This window comes from Erpetoichthys calabaricus, chromosome 17, assembly GCF_900747795.2.
Source record: "Erpetoichthys calabaricus chromosome 17, fErpCal1.3, whole genome shotgun sequence".
Lineage (NCBI taxonomy): Eukaryota > Metazoa > Chordata > Cladistia > Polypteriformes > Polypteridae > Erpetoichthys > Erpetoichthys calabaricus.
Window position 1 is genome coordinate 49477903 of NC_041410.2, and position 26945 is coordinate 49504847.

Consider the following 26945-nt stretch of genomic DNA (forward strand, 5'->3'; position numbering starts at 1 on the left):
GATTTCTGGCCATACCATTTCTGCGTGGCGTTAAATCTCAATCCAGACTCTTTTCATGTGTATCTCCTAGCTGGTGGAACGAGCTGCCCACCTCCATCTGAACTGCTGACTCCCTCAATGTGTTTAAGAAACATTTGAAGTCTCTCGGTTTCTGTGAATATCTGTCTGGTATTAGCTGTTAGATTTTTGTATCCAAGAAATTGCATTTTCTTCTGAGGTCTTCACTTGTGATGATCAATTTTGTATCCTTGACCTGTAACAATTGTTCCCGAACAGATCCCCCGGACTGGTGTTTATTCTATTATGTTAACCTCTTTTGTAAGTTACTTTGGATAAAAGCACCTGCTAAGCATATACATTTATCTTAATAAATTGTTAAGAAGACACCCCTTTTAGTTCTCAGTACTACTTGTTGAGGATTTGTTCAGTAACATAAAGTTATACCTTTGGTCCCATTGTCAAGGACCAATGGTTAAGTCTTCACTTATTGGTTAGTAATAATTTTGCCAACGATTGCACGCCATCTCTGAAATGATGCTTGATTGCTAAAAGAAGGGCCTTCTGCAATTGAAGAGCTCAGTTCCAAAATCAGCTAAGTACAAAAGATACATTTTGGAGATCAATAGGAAAATCTGGGTCCATAAGCAGATTTTGAAACTAAATCCCTAAAACTATAGCGCTACACTGTTGCAATTGGCAGGTTTTGAAGCTCAAACATATTTTTCGGCGCGCATGACCAACTGCATGAAAAGTCACAATCACATGTTCACTAAATTTTACCAAAAGTGTAATTAGCAGATTTTGGAACTCACATCTTCAATTGGATTAATATCTTCATTACACCATCCATACCAGAATATTCATGACTATACTGACAACCTGACTTATTTCTAGAGAGTGGGAGATGTCAGCTTGTTCATTTACTCATGTAGGTTTGGGCTACAGACCTGGATCTGCGGTACAGTGACCAGCTGTCCATGACCCAACTGATGCTAATGATGTCTGGTGGAACCTTGGACTGTAGGAGCAGCAGCCTGGAGGTACCACTGCCAATGAGTGAAGTCGAAGGGCAAGACACTCAGGAGGTAGGTGCATATTGAGGTTTACTAGTACTGCAGTGTCACTATTCACCCCACTCTAATCCCAGTCATGCATACTGGGTGCCAACTGTAACTGGTGTGATGACTCAGCATCTCAACTCAATGCCCCCAAGAGAAGCTAAAAAAAAATTTGAAAGGGCTGTCAGGCAGGTGGATCACCCAGACTCTTTGGAAGGTGTCAGTCAAGACGCCTTATGATGACCGTTCAAGGTGCTCCAATTCTCTTCTCAAATGCCGGGACACATACTAATGAATGAACCTTTTCAAGCCCACCCACTGTCTCTGGTGCATACTGCAGAAATCGTCTCATTTACTTGCCTCATGCTGTCTAGCTCTTGAAAAATACCCCACAATAAAGGTTGGTTGTGGTTAAATAGTATTAGTGCTGCAATTATGTGCAGAAGCAATTGTGTGAGAATGCCAAATACATTATTGTTCTGATAAATGAGTCTAAATAATCAGCACATTAATAATTCATATGGCAATTCATTACCAAAGGGTTCCTGTTTGTGTGTGTGCTTGTGCACGTGATGCTATAGCACAGTTTGTCCTTGTGCTCGTCTGCGGATTTGTTGCATCTGTCCGCGTCTGTGCTTGAATATTTGTGTGCGCTGTTGGTGTTCTGCTCCTTTAGGTACTGAACTTGCATCTGTGTCTTTATGTGTGCAATATCCTTACATGTTGATAATTGTCTGTGTATGAAGACATGCATGAATTTATTCTGCTTTTATTAGTGTGGATATACATGCAGATCTGCGTCTCAGTGTACATAAGATTTTTATGTACATTGTGTATTGTATGCATATAAACATATGGAACACCACCCCAGCTAGGAGGCCCTTATAATACACAATCCTAATGGATGAATGGATGGGCCTCTTGCCCGGGATTGATCATTCTTTACCCAGTTGGTGTGCTTTTATAATGCATGGTCCTAATAGAAGAGTGGACATCCTGCACAGGATAAATTCCTTTCCTGGCCGCTAGGAAAAATGAATGGATTGAAGGAGACTGCCTCCAGGGGCCATGTACACCCCCAACACGATGGCAGTATCTGTCTGGTGGATTGCCCATAAATTTACTTTCTTGCAAGATGTGGCCTGTAGGGGGGTGCAGCTGAGTCCCAAACCCTCAGACACAATTGTACCACAACAGTCCCAGTTCAACTAAAGTGCTTTTAATTTAAACAGTGCCTATATACTGACTTCTTTTATTCAAAATACAGCACAACACTTTCTTTTCATTTTTTCTTCCTTTGCTTTTTCTTCACCTCCCCTTCTCCCAGATGAATTTTGTCCTTCCTCCTCACTTAACGCTAACTCCTCTGAGTTAAGTGGAGGGCTATCCACTCCAGTGCTTACTCGATTGCCCCCGGAAAGCACTTCCGAGTCAGGAAGGACCACCACAGTCCTTGTATAGTTACTGTCCAAGAACTGCTCCTGGCAGCTCTCACAGAACCCAACACGGTAGGCTTCTTGAGACCACAACCCCATTGCTGCCCTGCAGGTGTTCATACTGGGGCTTGCCAGATGGGATGCCACCATCCAGTGTATGGGGCGGGGGGGCAGGTGCTCTGTCCATAGCAGGCAGTCAGCCCCTGTGCTGACCTTCCCAGTTCCCAAGTCCATCCCGGGTGTCACTCAGTGGTTGTTTGGACGCCACTCCCCCTTTAGCAGCTGTAACCTCCATCTACCTCCAGGTCCTGTAATAGAAAGGAGATATAATTGGTCCCTCCCTGACCTTCCGTTATCAAGACCTCCTGGCCCTGTAAGGAAGCAGTGTCTACACCAGCTGGGACGCCGGTTTGTCTTTCACAAGAGTAACATGGGAGTTGTTGTCCCACTGGACAGCCCTACTTGTTTTCATGGGAGCCGTCAGTGGGAGCTGCAGGCAGGATGATCCCTTACATTACATTACGGTTGTGCCTCACCCTGAAGTGCTTCCTGGCAGTGAAGCCTTTGGCACCAGACATACTCCCAGGTCCAGAATAAAGGAGACCACTCCACTTTATATTGGAGGAAGGACAAAACTCACCCGGAGTGGAGGAGAAGAAAACACGTGATTTTAGTTGGTATTCGATCAAGAAACCTGTTACTGAAGCAACAAATACATAAGTTTAATTGAATGCAGGACTTTGGGGCCCTGAGATGCCCCCTAGTGGCCAAAAGTTATATTTACATACAGTATATCTGAATGCCTCATCACGTTCATGTTGAGTTTGTAAATATTTATAAGTACGTACACACATATGCATCAGCGTACAAATGCCTGTTAGTCTGTGTGTACTTGTACTGGGATGTATCAAACCAATGTCTGAGCGTGTGGAATTTGATGTGCACGTGTGCATCAGCTTGTATTTATCATTGTCACTGAGTGTGGGAAACAGCCCGGACACAGACAGATGGACATCGTTGGATTACCCAACACATGTTTATTTTATACAAATATTTACAGTAAGCATAACCCAGTGCCGCAGCACCAATCACCCCACAAGTCCAGGCCTCTTTCCACTATGCCTTTCCTTTCCCAGACCTCATCCTCTTCCACCCAACTCCAGCCCTGAATGAAGGGAGGCGGCCCCTTTTATTGTCCCCCGGATGTGCTCCAGGTGTGCTCCGGCAATCTTCCACCGACAGGCCCCAGTGTGGCAGAAGCGCCGGCTGCATCCCCGGAAGCACTCCAGGTGTCCCTGCTCCTCTTCCCCCCAGCACTTCCTGGTGTGGCGGAAGTGCTGAGGTCCAGGGCTCTCCAGGGAATGGTGGAGCCCCCTGGCGGTGACCACAGGTCCCTACAGGGTTGAGCTTCAAAGCTCTGTACCCATGGCCCCCACAGCAACCAGGGCGGTCGCCCCCTCGTGGTCTGGAGGAGGCGTGAGCCCTCCTCCGGTCCTCTTGGGCGTCCCGGCTGGGTACTACCCCCAGCCGCGTGCCACATGAGTAATGAGCAAAACAAGCAAGTTTCGATTTGAACACAATTTCTTATTGGCAGCCTCCGACTGGCTAACTGCCTCTCTCACAGCTTCACCGGCTAATAGCTAAAGTGTGGTGCACAACTGGTGGAGGCTGAAGTAGCTTCCCTCAGATTACGTTAGGTGCATTGATTAGTGAGGAGAGTGCTACATGAATTAATTATTAATAATTTTGAGAAACTGACCTTAAAACTTGTTTCAAGATGTGATTTAGCAATTGTAAAATGCAAAACTAATTGAAAAAAGAGTTTTTTTATTGGAGGTTTGAAAGTTTTTTTGTAGCAGAAAACGAGTGTGGTGGACTGATTTATAGCATGAAAGTTGATGAATATTTTGTGTTTATTTGTAAACTAGACAAAGCAAATGAAATATTAGATGGTGTTCAGGAGACATGTTTTACTTCATTGATAAGGACAGCGGTGCTTTGCTTTGATGTCTATCTATCCAACCTCCCGTGTCTTTAGGACTGACTCAGGATGTGACATCGGACCAGGATCGCAATATTTGGACTTAGAGCCTATAAGCCATTGCCTGAAGGACGGCCATAAACTGACTAAACAAAGCAACTGGGGGATTAGCTGTGTCAGATTTCTGTTGGTCTACAGTATGGCTGTTTATGATTGGTTATGAATCAGAGGCCATTCTGTGCCACAGTGCCCCTTTGGTTTGTGTTTTATGGTTTAGGAATGGTATGAAGTTGGTCACCTTGCCTTTACCTGTCTCTCTCATCATCTGGCCATGATGAAGACAAGTCAGTCTCGGCAGCCATAATGAGACAGGCTTGTGGCCATGTGGTAGCAAAGCAAACTAGACTGAAGATAAGCCGAGAGCCGCCTATGGACGCAAGATGCACAGCTATTTAGACTGTAAGCGTATGTTGCCAATATTCACATAGAATTCTGCTTCCTTAATACATTTGTATCAATAATACACAATTAAATATGTAACTTAACTCTTGTCTGTTTCTTTACCTCTTTTATGGGTTAAATATTTTTTCCAAAAAACACACTTTTCTGAGAAGCACACAAAGCAATGGTTTCACACAGAAATTAACACAAAATCTCTGTTGCTGCGTGCTTTGGGTACGCTGGCTCCCAGGCTGTATTCACGTGGCGGGGAATGGGGGCAGCAGTGGTGGTCGTAGTGCACTGTTATCTGGTTTGTACCCTGTGTCACTGTAACTGGCGGTCCTCCCAGGCGAATGTTGCCATAGGCACGTCAGCTACACAAACCTGCTCAGCACCACGATCAGCTGATGTCGTTACCTCATTTTCAATCACTTGAATCAAAATCAGAGTCTGAAAAGTCAGAGTCCAATTCAGCGATAATGTGCAAAACATTGTCCACGGAGTATTTTGCTTTACACATTTGCTTCAATCTCCCGTCAGATGTCAATGCCATTTTTGCCATTGGTCGCCCCTTTCTACTCGCGTGAGCGCAGGGAATCTCGGTCAAACCAATGAATTTAACATTCCTTCTAGCAAAGAGAGTCCAACTAAGACATAACGGTGGGTTTTGCCACCATTTACAGTTGATTATCCCTCCTTTTGACAAAAGTCAACATCCACCCCAAAAGAGTTACTTTATCTAATTGTCTGCGGTTACAGATGTAGAGAGGAAGAAGTGCTAAAGTACCTGACCACTGAATGATAAGTGACATTTTATTAAGGTGTACACAATAAAAAGTATAAAAGGCGAAAATAAGGAAACACCATGATAAAACAATGAGGAATCCTGCTTCCACTTCTGTGTTTACCTGTATGCTTTTCTGAAGCTGCGTAATGCAGGTGATCTGTCACACACTAATAGAAATCTATTATGTTTATGCCTCTCGTTCAGAGCAGAGGAGCATAGCGCACTTTTTAAAACGTGACATGCTGATATCAAGTTTATGCTTTAAAAAGCAGATGGGCTTTGCCTATAGCCTGACCCAGCTGAACTGCTAACGCTTCTCTCTGGTATTTATTCATTTTTTCTTCCTTTTTTTTTCCTTTGTGGCGGTACACCAACCCTTTCGTGCTTCTTGATTCTTGCAGAAGACGTTGAGGATATGCACTCTCTAAGCGCCATGGAGCTTTTCTGTCTGTTACTGTGTTTTCTCCTCAAGAAAATCTCACTACATGAGAAGCCGCCCCTTCTTGCCAGCTGTTATGATTCAAACAGAAATCATTTTTGGTGCATTTTATAAACTTTGTTTCAAGGTCATTTTGACATGTTGGAATGATTTGGACATCAGAGAGTCTCCTTGTGTGGTTGTTTGTATAAGTTACTAGCCAAAGTATCTGGCACTGCTCGGGTATATTTGTAGAATGGGTTGCAGAGAAAAGAATGCAAAGGGTGCGTTTTTTCAAAGGGTGACGCTGTTGTTATTGCTAGCTGTCCCATCCATCATCCACACTGCCTCTCTGTCCATGTATCTGCTGTTGTGAGTTGAGAATGTGTTCGTTTTGGGTCTTGAATTGTGGTAACTCTTTGCCTGGTTGTAAGCATAAATGCTGTCATGTCTGACTCATCCTCTTATTTCACGCTGGGCAGTTCATAGTTTGAGGTTTCAGTTGCTCTGAACCAGCAGGTGGCACTGGTGTGCAAACTGTAACACATAGAAAAAAAGAAAACACTGGGATGCCCAGGGTCAACATCTGGGGTTTTATCCGTGTGGTCCTAGAAAGCAATTATGCAAAATTTGCTCCATATTGGTCAAAGGGTGTCGGATGGTACAGGGAACAGACAGACAGACATTCTGTTTTATTATGTTGTCACACGTGTTGCCACAGGGTCACCTTTCAGTCTAACTTAAGGTAAGGGCGGAGTGGTGGCTCTGAGGCTAAGGATCTGCGCTGGTATCCCGAAGGTTGCCGGTTCAAATCCCCGTCACTGCCAAAGGAGATCCTACTCTGCTGGGCCCTTGAGCAAGGCCCTTAACCTTCAATTGCTCCAGGGGCGCTGTACAATGGCTGACCCTGCGCTCTGACCCCATGGGGTATGTGAAAACTAACAAATTCCTAATACAAGAAATTGTATAAGGCGAAATAAAGAACAAAGGTATATGGTACCACCCCGGGATTAGAGGTCTTGTCTCCTTTTTCAGCCTTGAGAAACTGCCCCTATGAGGGCAATGAAGCCCTGACCTTTATTATAAAAGGGAAACGCTTCCAGAAAGGTGGCATCTCATTTTCGACCTGACCGCCATAAAGAGTAAGAGAGAGATAGAGAAAGTGCATCCGTTAAAAGAGCACTGTTTCCAGGGCTATGGTCCCAGTCAGAGGGCGCTATTGAGGGCACCGTGTTTTATTTACAATTTTTGGTTTTTTTTTGTTGGAATTAAATGGGGTTTTGCCCAGTTGGCATCCCAAGAATTTGGCTTTTACCTTATCTCATCTTTTGCCCCTGCTACAGAACAATGTATAGGATTCTAATCAGCTGATGTTTGACTTACTGCAACCCCATTTTGTTTATGCATTGGGATTGCTACTTGGAGTAGCTGTTGCTAGGAAAAGGGTCCCAGTTGCTAGGTCACTCCCCCCCAGCCCCCAGAAGTCACATAACATGACATGATCATGCTTTAAAAGTCGACACCACATGCTCAGTGACGTCTGAGATTGTTGTTAATCATTTCCAGTGGATTTGCCTCTTCTAGTGGTCTTCAGTTTATGAATCACAGCAAGGCTTTTGACTACAAGTGTTTGGTATTGGTGTCCGGTTCTCTTAATCTTCTGGTTTTGACTTCTACTATGTTTAAGGTAACAATCCTTCTCCGGATCCTTTTTTGTCAGCTTATTTTTGTAGCAGTGGAGTTTTTAGGTTTTAAAAAGCAGGTGGGCTTTGCCTATGCCCTGACGCAGCTGAACTGCTAGCTCCTCTCTCTCTGCTATTTGTTCATTTTTTCTTCCTTTTTTTCCTTCGTGGCGGTGCACCCATTACTTGGCAACTACACTTATCTGTTTTTTGATTCTTGCAGAACAGGTTAAGGATATGCAGTCTCTAAGCGCCTTGGAGCTTCAGGTTTCTTTTCTGTCTCCGATGCGTCTTTAGGATTGCGATCACCAAGACTGTCATCATAATTGGTCAAGTGGGGATCGTATCAACTAGAATGCTTCAGGCACCTCATCAAAATATTTGCACGTGACAGGACATTGATCTATTAGAGACCTTCATTAAAATGCTGAATTAATGAATGAAAATGTTTCCAGAAGGGACTAAACATCTTTCTTCTTCATCAATGGCACACATTTTGCTGAAAACAGAATGCCAATTTGTTTCATTAATTTTTTTGTGAAGTGAAACACCGGGTTTCACTGCAAAGTCAAATTCACACATCACCACTATAACTATCCTCGAGTATGTGCAGTATATTTAAAGTGATGTCTGATTACATATGCGTTTATGTGTTCATATTTATAGATGTACTACTTTGTGCATAGGCATTTTTTTCCAAGTCTATATATATGGTTGCACATTAGTAGATGTTCATACATATGAAAGTTTATGAATGTGTGTTAGTGTGGATTTATCTGTGTGTGCAGCTTTGCATACATGGCCAATCGTGCAAACCCAGTAGAAGGATGTAAGTGAGCACTGGCTATCTGTGCACTGTACTGGAAAGGCTGCCTTTCATTAATACGTGGAATATTACAGATTATAATTTTGCTTTGTAAATAATTCCACTTAATTAAAATGTTAAAATTAATGGGCATGCACCCACATACAGTATGTGCCCTTGTGCCACTTGTATTGGTGAAGGTGCCCTCACACTACTGGTCATTCAGCCTCTACAGATCAAGATGTGTGTGACAAACATTTGATGATCTTCCTCAGGGTCTTGGAAGCTCCTGCCGCTATGCTGTGATGTGCCCCCACCTCAGGCACACTAACCTGTCCATGGTGCAGTACAAAGTATTCCTTCATATGTGCCAGGCACTTGGAGTTGGATTTGACATCAAGGTAAGACAGACTATTAATGCGGTAAGAATATCTTTGTTCAGTAATTTAAGGCTATGGCAATGGCCACAGTAGGTGTCCTTCATTATAGGCCAATTGGTGTGTCAGCCTCAAGCACTCATCTCTAGGGAAATTTCAAAGGATTATTTAATCAACTAAAGTTGGTTGGTTTTAGATGTTCCACTAGTTAATCTAACATATTGCCCACACTAAAAGTTTAAGTGTGTTACAGTGAATTCAGAAAGTACTCGCCATCCTTCACTTTTTTGACATTTTGTTGTTACAGCATTGTGCTAAAATCATTTCAATTATTTTTTGCCCAAAAAAGCAACACTTTATACCCCAGAATAAAAAAGCAAAAACAACATTTTAGAATTTTTTGTAAATTTGTCACAAATAAAAAAGAGAAATATCACATTGACACAAGTATTCAGACCTTTTGCTATGACGCTCTTCATATCTGGCTCAGGTGCCTGCCAGTCTGTTGATCATCATTAAGATGTTTCTACACCTTGTTTGCAGTGCAGCCGTGGTCGGTTCAGTTGATTGCACATGATTACGAAAGGCACACCCCTGTCTATAGAAGGTCCCAACAGCTGACAAGTTTAATCAGAGCAAAAACCAAGTTAGGGGGTTGAAAGAATTCCCTGCATAGCTTACAGACAGGATTGTGTAAAAGCATAGATCTGGGGAAGGCCACAAAAGCTATCTGTAGCATTGAAGGTGCACAAGAGCAAAGTGGCCTCCATAATTCTTAAATGGAATACATTTGAAATGACCATGACACTTCCTGGAGCTGGCCAACAGGACAAACTGAGAAACAATGTGAAAGGTGACCAAGAACCTAATGGTCACTCAGGTTGAGCTCCAGAGGAGCTTTGTGGAGATGAGAGAAACATCCAGAAGAACTACCATCATTAAGACACTCCACCAATAAGGACTTTGTGACAGAGTGGCCAGACAGAAGCCTCTCCTAAGACACAAGGTAGTCCACAGCATCATGTCTGGAGAAAACCAGACCCTGCTCATCACCTGTGCAAGACCATTCCAATGGTGAAGCATAATGTTGGCTGGTTGTTTTTCAGTGGCAGGAACTGGGAAACCAGACAGATATCCTTAATGAAAACCTGTTCCAGAGTATTCTGGACCTCAGACTGGACAGTGACCCTAACCACAAAGCAAAGACAACACAGGAGTGGCTTAGGGACAACTGTGGGAATGTCCTTTAATGGTCCAGAATCTGGATTTGATCCCAATCGAACATCTCAGTAGAAATCTGAGAATAGTCGTCCGTTGATATTCTCCATCTGACCTAACAAGAGATTAAGAGGATCTGCAGAGATGAAGGGCACAAGATACTCAAATGCAGGTGTGTGAAGCTTGTTGTGTCAAACCCAAGAAGTCAAAGTCAAACGTCAAAGGTGATTCATTCACGTACTGAGTAAAGGGTCTGAATACTTGTGTTAACAGGATACTTTAGTCTTTTAATTTTTATTAAATTGATTAAAAATTCTAAAATCCTTTTTACTTTCTTGTATACAAAGTATAGGGAAAGTATTGGAATCCTCCAAAAATTCCATTTCGAGATTTTGATGAATCTCGATGTTTTAGACCTCCCTGAGTCTGAAAATACCATTTTTGGAATTATGTCTGTGTGTTTGTGTGTGTGTGTGCATGTGTGTGTGTGTGTGTGTGTGTGTGTGTGTAAACACAATAACATGAGTACTCTTTCACTTATGTCAACCAAATTTTGCATACAAGCATTAGGTGCAAAACGTAGATTTCTATCAACTTTTTGGCTATTTCCGCTTACCGGAAGTGGTACTTTACCTTTTATTTATGCAGCTGCAGAGTTTATTCAACTTTACTTTTGTAATAATTGTTCAATATATTATTGATTTGATTTGCTGTTGATGGTTCTTTAATGTACATAATATAAAAATATAATCATTGTCTTGCGGTTTACTCCTCAAATATCCATCCCCATATCTGAGTATACGAGAAAGTCGAGGGGAGACCACTCCCAATTTTTGGCTTTGTCATCCTGGAGTATTGACTGTTGTTTGATGAGGGGAAAAATAAATTTAATAGAATTTAGCACAAAGTTGCAACATAGCAAAATGTGAAAAAGTGAAGGGGTCTGAATACCTAGTTAGCTGTCCCTATACTTGTTACATTGGCACATAACTCCTCACACCTCATGGTTTGTACAGCTCATACCCACATCATCATACAAGGAGATTCTAACGGACAGGGCCCCGAGTTATGTTGTGTTACTCACATAATAATGAAGCAATAGAAATAAAATAAATACAGTGCATACCTTGACAGATATGTAAATGTCTAATCACATTCGGTGATGGAAATGGTCGCCTTCTTCTTGCAAACACAGATCAACATGGCACTCCATATTGGCAAAGGTATCTGCAAGCGTTGTAGTGGTGATGGCAGCAATTTCCCATTCAATGTTTCTCTGTAATTGCTCCAGTGTACGAGGCTTGTTCTTTTCCTTTCAGCACTCTCCAAAGGAAGAAATCCGGAGGTGACAGGTCCGAAGAACGAGGTGGTCTTAGTCCCTTTGAAATGACCCGATTGCCAAAAAAACAATTCAATTAGTGCCATGTTGTGAGCTGCCGTGTGACAGGTTGCCCCATCTTGCTGGAAATAACTTACACTGATCTCACTGTCATCCAGTTCATACACAAATAAGTCAACAAGAGCTTCCTGCCTCAATCATTCGTACATTTATCCAGGAATACTGTGATCTTAATTTTGTTAGGATTGCTTCATTATTAAGACAGTAATGCATTATATCTTGGGGCTTCGCCCATGGGAATCACCCTGTACTTGACCCCCTTTGTGCTTATTTGTTTCGTTGAAGTCACAGGTGTCCCTATAACTTAATCACTCAGTGAATCAGCAGTTTCAGTGCAGCATAGCTACACCTTAGATCTCCATGATGGGTGTGTGTCTCTGTACTGATTGGTCCACAGTCCTTATGAGAAGGATTTAAGAATCGTAATGTACTCTATGCTATCAACTGCCAGACAGTGCTCAGAAGCTGTTAAGAAGGCCAACAGCATGTTAGGTTATATAGCGCCTTGATGTGTGGAGTACAAGTCCAAGCAAGTTCTGCTCAAGCTTTATAACGTACTTTTGGAGCCTCATCTGGAGTACTGAGTACAGTTTTGGTCTCCAGGCTACAAAAAGGACATAGCAGCACTAGTAAAGAGCGACTAGGCTGATTACAGGGCTACAGGGGATGAATTATGAGGAAAGATTAAAAGAGCTGAGTCTTTACAGTTTAAGCGAAAGAAGATTAAGAGGTGACATAATTGAAGTGTTTAAAAGGGAATTAGTCCAATGGGTCGAGATTTTGAGTTTAAAATGAGTTCATTAAGAACACAGGGATACAGTTGGAATCTTGTTACGAGTAAATTTCACACAAACATTAGGAAGTTTTTCTTCACACAGAGTACCACAAGCATATGGAATAAGCTACCAACAAGTGTGGTAGACAGTAAGACTTCAAAACTTGACTTGATGTTATTTTGGAAGAAACAATTTGATTAGGACTGGCAAGTTTTGTTGGGCTGAATGGTCTCTTCTCGTCTAGATTGTTCTATATGACAGTCTTGCTCATTTGTCCATCTGTCTAGCCCCTGTGAACCTAACCTGACATTTTAAAGAGTGTCGGTCATCTCTACCTTCATCTTGTCCCCTGTGTCCCTTGTTTCATAACTGGCCGAGAATGAAATTCCCTAGTTCCAGCTCAACTTGCTGTCTAACATCTCCTACATGAATTGTATGTTTCAGCTATCAAAATGGCCAGACTGTAGCCTGGCACGATTGTCCCTATGACTTGTCCAACATGTAATTCACACTGCTTCCATGGAATCATTTGGCGTATGGTTCAACTAACTCATTGAGTTGTCCTCTTCCATTTAGCACCCTTGTCTCCCTGATGAAGTTAAGTTCACCTTTCACCGATTTTTCCAGTTTGTAGTCCACTTACTGCTAAACTGACACTTTAGTCCCATGGAATTCCATAGTGCTGGGCATCGGAGTCTCTGACTTGCCCTCGATTTTGTTAATTTGTTCCTTTTACTAATGAAGCGAGTTCCTTGGCTGTAATATTGTGGCACTGCTGGCTCTCTTTCATGCCTAGTGTTTTACTTTCTTGCTCCTTCTGATTTTCTTTCTTAGTATATCTTAACGATTTTGTTTTCAAACTATTTGCAGTGGGCCTTCACTGGAACTCCGATTTGTTCACCCTGCTTGCCCATGCTTGGCTTACTTGAACCTCTGCCTTGCTCAGCATGTGGCTTAGCTGTTTCTTAGATTTGTTCCCTTTTATGTTTTTTTACATCTCCTGAACGTTCAGCTCGAAGTCAATATTTTTATCTTTATGTTTGCAGGAATGCCAGGGGACACTACTGATTCTGCATGACAACCACAGGAGACAGACTCTGGGGATGCTGTGAGTATGAATTTACAAACCCCACCCCACTTAGTTTAGCATGCATACGTATGCTTACACACCCAGCATGCTGTGAGGCAGTGCTGGGTTGATTAATAAAAGATATTTATTACACAAATCGTTTCGTTGACAAGTTAAACCAGCACCTCATCTTTCATTTGTCCCAGTAGAGCGCTGCCTGGGAAGGTTGCAAATACTCATTAAATGAGGGGGGATTGTTTTTAAGGAGTCATTAGTAAAGCCATTTGTTTGGATATCATTACCAGAACAATCGCCGACCATCTCCAGGGGGCCCTCATGACCTTTGCTCGCAATCTCTCTGCCATCCATCAGGAAATCTCGGCACCCAGCATGCAGGGCGAAAGCAACTTCCAGGTACTTCAAATTAATAAGAACCAAGCACGCAAGTGGACCGTGTGAGGTGGGCCTTCTCTATCTGGTTATGCCAGTGTCTGTCCTGCTGTACCAACTCTTCACCACTGTGCAGTTTATTTGTGCCCAATCAATTGTTTCCTGAATGATTTGGTGATGTTTTTGAAATGCCAATCATAGGTGAAGTACAACAGGAAAAGATACTGACTTAGCCTACTCAAATAGGATTAATGTGATTGTGATCTGCTTTATAGGGCCTGATCAAGGACATTGAAGGGATCTTGGGAATTGCAGTGAAAAACCAGGCTTCTGCTGAGATGCCCACAGAGAATCTGGGAACAGAGACAACTTCTGCACATTCATAATTCAGCTAAAGTGGAAATAGATGTTCATAGGAAAGAACATATGTGTGTCATCTGTTTGCTAGAGATGGTATCTTATCTTGGCACAGACTGGGCATTCTGCCCATAAACAGCCAAAAATATGTTTTGGGAATCTGAAATAGGAGGTCATTTAATAATGCCATCATGATGAAGACATGGTGAGAGGGTCAGCCTATGAGGTTAACGACTGTAAGTGGCCCGTATTAAGGGAAATGCATACCAACACAGTCTATTTTATGAAATTATCACCTCTGTTTATGTACAGTATCCATAATAATTATAGCATTAGAAGAAGCTGAAGGAGTTAGACTCAAAGTAAAATGTTTCGAAATGTTTCTGAGCCGGTCACTTATCTTGCCAGGAATCTGTTAACAATTCTGCTATACCTGTGTAAAACGCCTTTATATGGATGGTTCTATATAAAATTAAACTTGTGTATTTTTGTATATCATCTCAGTGTCCATTCATTTTATGTGTGTATCACCCAAGCACTTATAATGTGTGTGGACATCATGTTAGTATACGTTATATGTTGTGCAACCCTGTCACCAAATACCAAAATCTAGGCCCAGGCTTTAGGTCTACTGTTCAAAATGACTTCCCCCTAAAAAAGTTGGTTTTGTCCTACACAGGCATAACAGGATAATGGCAACAAACAATCAATCCTTAGCAATCCTCGAAACCAAAAAATGAACAAAGAGGGAACAAAAATACATAAAACTCTGGTCCTTTGAAAATAAGATTTATTACTGAAAAGAAAATCAAGACTGAAAAAAGAAGGCAACACACAGGGTTTGCTAAAGAGGCAACTCAAGCAATAAAATCCAGTCTAAAAAAATAATGTCAAAAAACAAAAAGTTCATAAAGATATGCAAAAAAAGATGCTTTTACTACAATTCTTAATGCTAGCCAGGGAGACCTGTATACATTCCTATATAATTTCTGTATATATAGAAATTAAATATAAAAAGTTAATAAAAAACACAGAATAAAGCAAATAAAAACATATTTAGTAATATTAACATAAACATGCAGACATAAAAAATAAATTTGAACACAAGCCAGTAGTGAAATCCTGGCTGAACCATAACACCTAAGGTGACCCTGTTTCCCTGTATAATGTTTATTATGTGGACCAGGGGCAGATCTACCATTAGGGGTCCTTTGGCAGGGTCCCTGGTCAGCTAGGGGCCTTTTCTTATCACACATTATGATCCTAACCACCACCCCCCTCCCCCCCCATTTGATGGAATATACGGTTAGCACAGAGGCAGAATCACCTAGCGGAACACCCCCACTTTAATGTACGCAAGCAGAAATCACCAAAGTGGGGGGGGGGGGGTGAGTTGATATTCCACTCAAATCTTCATGCGTGGGATCTCATTTCATTGAGTCACCCTGGAGTATGTGGGAGGTCTTAATTCTGCCATGATGTAGACCATACCCTTTCAACACTGCCAGGATTGACTGCTATTATATTATAGTTCAATATTTTCCTCCTTTCCTTTACATCTTTAACCCCAGGCAATTAGACAAAGTAATAAAACAGGAGAAAAAGTTACATATTTATTCCTGTATTATCTTTATATATATATATATATATATATATATATATATATATATATATATATATATATATATATATATATATATATATATATACACAGTGGAGCCTCGGTTTGCGAGCATAATTCGTTCTGGAAACGTGCTCGTAGTCCAAAGCACTCGTATATCAAAGTGAATTTCCCCATAAGAAATAATGGAAACTCAGATGATTTGTTCCACAACCCAAAACTATTCATATAAAAATGATTAATACAAAATATAAAGTAAAAATACATAAAACAAATTAACTTGCACTTTACCTTTGAAAAGAATCATGGTTGGTGTGAGTGAGTTTCTAAACTCTTGTGGGATTGCACCCAACGGGACGACACACGGAAGAGCGTCCCAAAGCAATCGCAGTCTCCCAGCGCTGTAGCAGTTCGCTGTAAAAGCGAATCCGAAAAGATCGCGGACATGCTATAAGCGCCTGCCATCAATGGGTGATACAAGGAACAAGGAACATTATAAATGTGCAGGGCCCTGCCTGACTGCTGTGTCTGTGTATAAATAACCGCGCTGTTGCTGTTTCAAGCTGATTAAAGCTTGTGTTGCTAAAGTACTGAGACTCAGCTTCGTGTTTTAGGGTGCAAGACGGGGACTCGCACGTCACAGCACACACACGCACGCGAGCACACACACACACACACACACGAGCGCGCGCACACAGTCACAATGCTAATGCTGTAGTAAACACTATACGCTCGTACGGATGTTGACTATATGAGTGAGGCACGCTGACTCAGATGGAGAATAGGAGACGATTGCCCACAATCCCGCAGTGAGAGTGAGAGAGAGAGAAGAACCATCAGCTCAGTTGTGATCACATGACGCTCAGCAGACAAACTATTCGTACTGCAAGACCTTGCTCTTTTATCAAGTGAAAATTTTTAAAACATTTTTGCTCGTCTTGCAAAACACTCTTAAACCAAGTTACTCGCAAACCGAGGTTCCACTGTATATATATAATATATATATATATATATATATATATATATATATATATATATATGGTTGAAATAGTTTACTGTCAAATAAATGCAAAGAGTATGCGACACGTGTTTCGCCCTCATTCTGGGCTCATCAGGCGTACACACTCCACTGCACTCCCTCTCGGGAATCGAACCTCGGACGTCAGCGCCAGAGGCGATGCCTCTAACGTTACACCAACCACACGCCGTGGCGAATCATAGTTCGCTTGCAAGAGCGAAAAATTCGCACTAATCTGAGACAGAGGCTGCGGGCCGAGGGGAGGGGGAAGCGTGACATCAGGAGTTTATTCCCCCAGGAAGCTAGATGGCAACAGCCCTGGATATCAATGTCCATTTGGACACCAATAGGGAATGCCAAGAATTGTAGTCCAGTCGTACAGCCCTGCTGAGTTCCACGGGTGCCACAAGAGGGTGCTGCAGGGAGTTACACTCCCTTCTATTTGGGACCTTCATACGACTTGGAAGTGCTTTCAACGGGCAAAGCCCTGGCACCGGAGGTACTCCCTGATCCTCAATAAAAGGGACCACACTGTCTTGTTCAGGTGCGTCGGAGCTGGAAGGCAACACTTGAATGGAGGAGAGCAGTGTGGTGGTGAGAGGAGAGAAAAAGGAGACGAGACAATTTGTTTTTGTGCTTGCATACTCTTTATTTCAACCTGCAACTGTCTTGTGTTTTCATGTTTGGGGTTCACTGGCACCCCCTAGTCTTCACTACATCATCTCTGTTATCTAGTAAGCATATATACATTAAGTACATACACTTTACACGTGTTGTCACCTTAATTCATATTCAGTGTACTTTGAGTATAATGAACAGTTCTAAATATTATAGTCCATTTACAATCCAAGACACACTTTAAGGTTTGGTCAATTTATTGTGAGCTGTAGCATTAATGTATAGTAATTATTCAAATCTGACTTGCCAATATACCAGGAGTATCAAATTCAAATCCTTTAGGGCCACAGTGACTCTACTGTAGGCTTTCATTTCAGCCACTTTCTTATTTGGTAATTAATTATTGCTGCTAGCGGAACATCCTTCTTTAGCCTTAATTTTATGGGACTATCATTTAAGATTTAGAACTCTTAATTTATGAAGGTTAGGTTGCAAAGCACTGCCTTAATTGTTTCTTTTTCTTTAACTAGCAGCCAAACAATAATGAGATGCAAAGCAAACCAGTATATTGTAACAGATGTCATGTGTATTGTGTAGGCCATTTTTACCTTTCATTGTTTCTATAAATAATGAAGAGAGTCTGAATAGGTAAAAGAAGCCTGTGGACTGTCTGGTAAGGAGCACCTTCCCAGAGGCCCAATGTGACCTAAAAGGTGATGGGGCTTACCATACCTCAATGGGCTAAAGAAAAAAAAAAAGTACCAGAGTGAGGGCTGATGGGAAAAACTACACCACCTGCAGGAAGCCATCAGGTGAACAAACCCGGGTCATTTCTACAGAAGGAAAGAGAAATTGAAGAAACAGAGGATTCTTTTTATTTCTGAGGGTGAATTTGGAAGAGTGCCTGATGGGCCTGTATGAGGAGATGGTGGAAATTTCCTTGAGTTTTGGCTGGGTGAAACCCTCTTCTTATTAAGGAACAGTAATGTATAAAAACATTCATACTTCAGATGGACATTTAGATAGATAGATAGATAGATAGATAGATAGATAGATAGATAGATAGATAGATAGATAGATAGATAGATAGATAGATAGATAGATAGATAGATAGATAGATAGATAGATAGATAGATAGATAGACACACAAGCACATGTGCCAGGGTTGGGGTACAAAGTGTTACCCGCATTTACTCCAATTTTTCAATCAAAAAAGTAGAACGTTTAACAAAAGCAATGGGAATAACCACAAACAATAAACCAAAGTAAAAGGCAGACATATGACACTTTAAATCAGACAGTGTTTCCCTCTTGGGTCTCAAAGACAACCTTTTCCGGTGTGGGGATCATTCATATAGCACCTTTCCCAGAAAGGGCAGTGCTTGTGAAAAGTAATGTGACTTCCTCAGGTAACTTCCTGGTCGAGCTACAGGGGAAACGAGAAGGTTGTTTTTACCCCTATGCAAATGTGTGTGATAGTGAGCCATTATAAAGTCACATTGCTGTCGGTATGAAGGAGCCCTCATAGTGTTTCCTGACACACTTGTGTTGAATGATTTGTTGACTGAAAGTCCTCAGTGTTAGTGTGTAAGAGAGACGATGTGCAGCATTGTTCACAATGGCACTCGGTTTTGGTTTCATCCTCTCCTCCACTACAACCTCCAGGGAGTCCAGAGAGTGTCCTATAACTGAGCTTGTCATTTTAACTAACCTGTTGATTCGGGGGCCTCTCTTGAAGTGATGTCACCAGCCCAGCACACTACAGCATAGTAACATCGCAGAGTTGTAGAACATGTCAAGGATGGTACTAGCCACATTAAAAGAGTGCAGTCCCCTAAGAAATAGAGTCTGCTCTGCCCTTTCTTCTATTGTTCCAAGACCAGTCCTGCCTGTGATTGATAAGGACCCCAAAGTACCCCACCTCCAATAGTGTCCAGGCATGGAGGATCTTGATAGAATGTCCATCATCCAGGACACCACAGGCGGAAAATCTTTGTATATCTCTTAGATTTTCTTACTGAAAATGTATTTTGTATAATTGCTGTTAATGTAAAGTGGCTTATTTGTTGAGTGTTTTGTGTTGTAATTAATTTTTTGTGTGTTGCGGTGCAGGATTTTGTGACTATTTGAATATATTGTTGTTTTATTTTCTATATAATAATTTTCAATTCATTCTTATATTTACTTCTGTTGCTGTGCCCTGCATTTGTTATTGCGGCTGATAGAAAAGTTGATCACTTGTGTTTCAGGATTATTTATTTATTTTTGCTGCCACTCTGGGGATTGGTAGCATATAATACAAATGTGCCAGCTCGGGGGCAGGAAAAGGACTCAAGAAGTGGTACAAGATGACCAGCTAACTTGATCCCTAACTTGAGTTTAACATGTTATGATACAGGTATGACAAACTCAAAAAGGTCTGTACACTTCTAAAAAGTGGTGAGGCCTACACTTTCTAAAAGATCTATAAAAAAGGGAGAGGGGAACTGCCAAAACTGTAGCCTCAATAAACAAGGCTTAATTTATGAAAGAAATTTCAAAAACAAACTAAGAGCTCACAAAATCTAAAATACCAAGAAAACAAAAAGGAAATAACCAAAACAGGTCCACAAAAAAGAGAAAACCTAGAACAAATGCCAAAAGCCAAAAAAATGGCCATCCTCTCATTGAAAAGCATTGATGAATTTACAAACTCATCTAACTTAAAACAGAGAAACTTTCTCTGCGACATCACATACAAATTAGTTTACCGTTCCAGATTTACCTTGAGACCACCTGCTTCAACTTGGATATTTTTACTTTCAGTCAACAGCCGCTCCTGACAGCACCTCAGGATGTGGTAGGGTCAAATGAAGCCAGGTTTGGATCACCACATATTATCATAGAGGAAAGGTACAATGTTAGATGTGTAATAATTTATTCAATCTACTAATAATGATATTCTTTATTCATTTTACAATTAATGATATTATTTATTAATCACCTTAAAAGCTAAATACTGTCCCTTCGGGTATCAGCAAGGTGTGAAAGGGAAGATCTACAGGACGGTAGTGAGACCAGCTATGTTATATGGGTTGGAGACGGTGGCACTGACCAGAAAGCAGGAGACAGAGCTGGAGGTGGCAGAGTTAAAGATGCTAAGATTTGCACTGGGTGTGATGAGAATGGATAGGATTAGAAATGAGAGGGTCAGCTCAAGGTGGACGGTTGGGAGACAAAGTCAGAGAGGCGCGATTGCATTGGTTTGGACATGTGCAGAGGAGAGATGCTGAGTATATTGGGAATGGATGTTAAGGATAGAGCTGCCAGGGAAGAGAAAAAGATGAAGGCTTAAAAGAAGGTTTATGGATGTGATGAATGAGGACATGAAATGTGATGGGTGTGACAGAGCAAGATGCAGAGGACAGGAAGATATGGAAGAAGATGATCCGCTGTGGCAACCCCTAATGGGCGCAGCCAAAAGAAGAAGAAATACTGTCCCTTACTATACAAATGCAGCAGTTGGTCTTGGTATAAGGTAATGGTGTGGCTTTGTGTCTGCCCCATCCCATTTTGTCTCTGTGGCTGCGTGGCATCTGTGCAACCCTCTGTCACAGCAGTTCGGTCCTCCTGCTCCTTGAAATCGAAGCGGGTAAAAGACATGATGTTCATGTTCATAAAAGTAGAGTGCTACAACGTAACTTAAGTAGAGTATGAAAGACGACCCGGTGACTCCAACTGTACTCAGTATTTCTGTTACACTAAAAACAATCCCACATCTAAACATTCTAACGACTCAGTATTTCTATGACATTCTCATTTATCGGCAAAGTGCCACAATGATCCACACTATCTATCACAATCAGATGCAGCCAAAAATTTTAGCTTAAGACATCAGCACAGATTTTACATTTCCATTAGGTACTTTGAAAAATGTAATGTTTAAGAAATTTGAACTACAGTTAGCCACAGACTCTCCACATTCAACAACTATCAAGAGCACAGGAAACATTTCCTCAGTCACCTGATATTGTAAGATTGCTTTAAAAACATTGTATACACTCTACTAGTACATGTAGTTATATTCTACTGTCACTGTTATTTTTGAATATGACTCACTGTTACAAAAATATTTTAATAAGCAAAATTGTGAAGTGAAGTGACTAGAAAGTTTAAACATGCTTCAGCTTTCAAAGCAGCGTACCAGGTCTGCGAATGCATCTGAATGTTACACCAGGCATACATTTTCTTACTTGTTCTTTTCCTTATTGTTGCTTGTCTGACTAAAGCTTAAAGATCCACTGGCCAGCACTGCCAGCATTTTGTTTCCTCCCCTACTGATGTGGAAAGAGACCTGTTGTAAATTACAAAAACAACGCTGGCAGCTACAGATTTCTTACAGAGACTGTGGAATAGCAGGAAAAAAAATTTGTTCTTATGAGATGTGCAGTGCATCTTCACACATTTTATCTCTATTTTATTTCTTTGCCCTGGCACCTAGTTCAAGCATTTTTCCTGCCTTGTGCCCAGTGATACCTGGGAGAGGCACCTGCTGCCCCTGGATAAATGGGTTAGGAAAATGGATGGATGTAGTTTGTATGCGGTAGACCTTTTATTACTAAAAATCAATAAATAATGTGCACAACAATTATTAAAATATAATTTTTATTAGTCTTCAATGTACTGTAGGACATAAATTGCGACAAACATTGAATTTTTCCCTGAAATGGGTTGGCACCTCATCCTAGGTTATGTCCTGGCATATGCATGATATTGCAACACTGTAGTGAAATTAAGACATTCGGAAAATGTGTGAATTGGTAATGAGCTTTGTTTGGTGGGGGTGACTGAGAGTGAAGGAGAACCAGCAGTTGTCAAATTAAAAGTGGCAAGTTGTTTATCTTAACTAATTACGGCATACACAGACTTTGGTGGGAAATAGCATCAGTGAACATGGGAATCCTCTTTCTGTTGAGAAATAATTAGATCCCACACAGAATAATCCATTAGTGGGCAAAGATGTTGGATTTTTGGCTCTTGTTTGGTCCAATGCAAAGCAACTAAGGAATGCGTTTAGATGACTCCAGCACACCAAAAAAAAAGAAGTTAAGTAAAAAAAGGTAAAACTCCACACAAGGAAGAATGCAGTTTTCACTAATGGAGGAAAACAAGTTACTGTTGGGTTAATTTGTGGTCCCTACCCAAGATTTTGCCCCAGCAAGAAGTTATAATGCAAATCATAAAGATGTATATTGTGGCCACCAGAGGGCACTCCAGCCACCCGTCCCTTTCACAGACATATGCAGACACAAGTCTTATCACGCAGCACACCTTTATTTACACGGGGAAGCTCTTTTTGCTCACTACCCACAATACAGCACAGTACAAGCACCAACTTCTTTCTTTCTTTCTTTCTTTCTTTCTTTCTTTCTTTCTTTCTTTCTTTCTTTCTTTCTCTACCTCATTCCACTTCCACTACTCCTCTGGCAAGCTTCCTCCCGACTCTGGCTCCCCATAGGTGAAGTGAGGCATCTCCTTTTATGTTGCTCCTGGGAGTGCTCCAAGTGGCATGTTAGCCAGATCTGGAATCACTCCCATGTGGGCTCTGCAGCTCACTGTGGCAGCCCCCATGGAACCCAACAGGGCTGTCCCAAACTCCAACGCCCATGAAGCCACAGCAACCCAGAGGGGCTGCCCTCTAGTGCTCCGGGGGAGGCGGTGTCCTATGCATATCTGCTCCCCCTGTCTTTCCAATATATTGGCCTCACGGCTGGGCAAGAGACACAGCTGTCTGTCACAATGTGTTATGGTAATGTGCTTATTTAACAAAATCTTGGCCATATGTAAAAACAAATTCTCATACTCGTGATCACTCATATCCAGTAAGCCTGTTCATTATGCTTCTGTCAGCAATAGCACTCTCTCAAGTACTTCTCAGCAACATACTATACAAATAGTTAGGTCAGGTCAGGTTGGGCAGCATGCACTGGTGTAGCACGTTGCTGCACCCACCACACAAACGAAACAGCTCAGGATCCTGGTTGGCAACCCTCCAGGCAGACACACAGTCCAGTCCCACCATCTGGAAATGACCATCTATCTGCCACAGCCAGGTGTTACATGGGCATACTGTTGGCCTGGTCCAACTGCTCAGGTCCCCAACAATGAGCATCCTGTGAGCAGACCACCCTCGGGGAATCGCGCCACATGGCCATAGTGCTGCATCTGATGCTCCCTCACAATGCAGGTAATGTGCCTCATTCGGGACTCCGTGAGCAACCGTTCATTCGACACAAAGTCAAACCAGTGGTACCCAAGGATTCTCCGAAGAGACACAGTACCAAAGGTCTTCGTCTCAGGTCACTGGATAGCATCCATGTCTCGCAACCAAATAGTATAAACAAAAAAAGATCTGGCTTAACATTGACTTGAAGTATTTTTTCCTGGCAATATGGCTCACTTGAAGATGACTTAACTGTTTTTAGATTAGCTGGAGAAATAAAAGTCCATTAGTATCTGTAATGCTTTACTGTCACTTAAGTGCTTATTTATTTATTTGTTCATTTATTTATTTATTGGGGGGGGGGGCAGATGTCTTGTTACAAACATATTGATTTACTTAGAAATAACACTTACACTAATATGTCACTCCATATGTAAAACTGCATTTCATAAGATCCTTGCAGCATAATAGGTTAATCATTGTTCTTTTAAACTGTAATTACTGCTACATCTACTTTCAACAAAGAGCAGGAAAAATTGTTACTGTGGTAACTGACTAGGGGGCTTCGCTCGCCAAAACCACCAGCCTGTGCTATGCGCCAGCCACGTCACGTTTCTGCCACTCACATATGTGGATTTCACTTTCACCAAACAACAAATCTTTTAATTCTCACAGATAGGCCTCTTCATTGGGAAGAAACACTACTTTTCCCTGATGACAACACAAATTAGATGATCTACAAGTCTCCAAGTTAAAGTTTAAATCTGAACAATATATTCGATCTCTTTTCGCTGTTCCGTTTTTTCACCAAGTAATAATTTCCGTTTATTTGCACTAATGCGATCTTTACTATCATTTTTTTTAGAGACTTTTGAATTTTAGTACTTTCATTATCTCTAACCTGCTCTGCATGTGTATCGCACCAACGTTTTTGAATTCTTTACGACGTTCTGCTTTGTCATCTACTCTTTGTCTTTTATTTCCAGTGGTTAAATCTTTTGACACAAAGTCTCGTCTCCCAGCACATGAAAGTATCTCTCTGAAAAAGTTACGTCTCGTTGCAGGATTTATTTTATTATAATAATAATAAGAAGAAGAAGAATTCATTAATAGAGAGATAACTTCATGGCTAAGAAGGAAGGTCTACAAACAGGAAAATGTTATCTGAATACACCGAATTCTCTGCACCCTAAAACCCATATGGCAGCTGAACGGCTCCAAACAGATTCCTAAACACCTCATCAGTTTTAAGCACTCCCTGCAACACAAACTTTTAGACTGTGATTTGTTCACCAGCTCCCCACAAGCTACATCTGCACACCGCTTGTCAGTTTTTAATTTCAAAGGTATTGTCTGTCTGGCAGCAAACAGAAAGGTGGGAGTTTCAAAGGACCTTCCTGTGCAATAAATCTTTCATTTAGTGTTCAGAATTTGAAGCAGACACCAATGATGGATTTATTGATAATTCACATTATTATTTAATTTAAAAAAAATATAAATTCATGCAGTTTGTTAACTTATTTTATACTCGTATTTAGCATATGAAATGAACGTTTTAGCAAAGTAAAAAATCATGTTAACTTTAAACAGTTTATTTAAATACATGAATATTTTCATTGTCTCATGAACAAGTAGTTGGTGTTAAAATAATTTCTCAGTTTAATACATTAAGGGAAAAAGAGCTCATCAAAAGAAGGCAGAGGTAAGCTGAACAGCACTCAGTTAACAGCTATGAAGATTAAATTCAAATCAATTTTGGTCAAACTGACACAAGCATTTTTAATTACACTTGATGGCTGATGTTGGTACATAAGATAATTTGTTCCCAAATTACAAACTGGATAAATCATTAAGTAAAAAAATACAATTTGAAATAAAATAAATCAATAGTTAAATCAATAATAAAATACAATGGGGAAAAATATAAATTAATCAGTAATTAAACAAAACTGAGAAAAATAATTGAAGGAAAAAATTGAAAGTGAAATAATAACTGAGCAATTAGAAATGATTCGTATAATTTTTATGTTTTCTATTCAATTCATTCTTGTTCTTTTCACTTAAAAGCCAAGTGTGATGCATACTAATTATGGAGACAGTATTGTTAAAAAATAACAATTACTGACATGCAACTATAATATTGAAGCACCAAGAGGAAAACACAACGCTCTACATACGTACATTTTATAAATAACGTATAACATTGCCAAACAGATTTAATCCAATTCAGATCCATTGGAAACTACAGCCTATCCTGTCAGCACTGGGCACAAATACAGGAACCAACCCAGGACAGGGTTCAAGCCCACCCATGCACATCCACTCATAGGGGACCATTTTAACCCTTAACTACTCACGCTGGTGTTTTTGGAGCACCAATCTCTGTTATTTTTGTCCAGCGTCCTTTTACTTGAACATACCGGCAGCGTCCACCATTTCTCCTCAGCTTGATTCACTACAAGTACAGTGTCACAATGGTTTCACTCCAGTATGCCCCCAGCTAGTTTGAGGAGTGGATGAACAGTTCCATATGGTGCATTTGGCACACTGCTCAGGTACTTATGTATGTATGACAACGATGAGATGTTCTTCATGCAATGACTTTGTCTGCAATGAACATTAAACTGCCGAAGTGAAATGTGATACGTGTGCAAATCCTGCAGTGTAGGAAAGTGTGATGAATGAGCACTGGAGAAGTGGATCAGGTTTATTTTCACATAGTTCTAGACTGTGTCATACTATTAAGTAATATGGTATTTAAATTACTGTACATTAAAAATATGTACAATTTAAAATTATTGTAATATTTTATATTACAACCTCACAGCATGCATATAAATAGCCATTTTAACATTGGTGCATAAAATACACCACGCGAGTACTTATGAGATGAAAAATAGTGCGAGTAGTTACCAGTTAAACTAACACCCACAAATTTGTGGATGAGGTAGGAAAAACTCAGAGAACATTCTCATACCACATAGAAAATGACCATATACTGTATGTATTGCGATGGATCATGGATGGCATGACATCGTGATGGACAGCATGAATGGATGGATGTTCATCCCAGCTGGGGATGGCTCCTATTCACTTTCCTGATCAGGAGGTGGACATAACAGATGGATGGGGGATGATTATTTCCCAGGGCCATTTGTTCCCCCAGCCCACTGGGTGTCAGCGTCCCTCTGCTATAGTTCCCACTTGGACAGGGCCACATGAGAGTTGTAGTTCTGGAGGGCTCCTTGGGTTGTAATATCATTACACCAGAAGTACTGCCAGGTCCAGCCTA

At 41.1% G+C, this 26945-nt stretch overlaps 1 protein-coding gene across 2 annotated transcripts in view; it reads left to right on the forward strand.

The window, feature by feature from the left end:
• Window positions 1–14631, forward strand: part of iqch (IQ motif containing H) — a 102108-nt gene extending 87477 nt beyond the window's left edge. For both annotated transcript variants that reach the window (XM_028823450.2, XM_051920314.1), the window contains exons 17-21: window positions 933–1085; window positions 8884–9009; window positions 13425–13486; window positions 13753–13861; window positions 14113–14631. In XM_028823450.2, the coding sequence (XP_028679283.2) occupies window positions 933–1085; window positions 8884–9009; window positions 13425–13486; window positions 13753–13861; window positions 14113–14223 (561 nt within the window). In that variant the 3' untranslated portion in view covers window positions 14224–14631. The remainder of the gene's footprint in view (window positions 1–932; window positions 1086–8883; window positions 9010–13424; window positions 13487–13752; window positions 13862–14112) is intronic.
• The last annotated feature ends 12314 nt before the right edge of the window (window positions 14632–26945 follow it).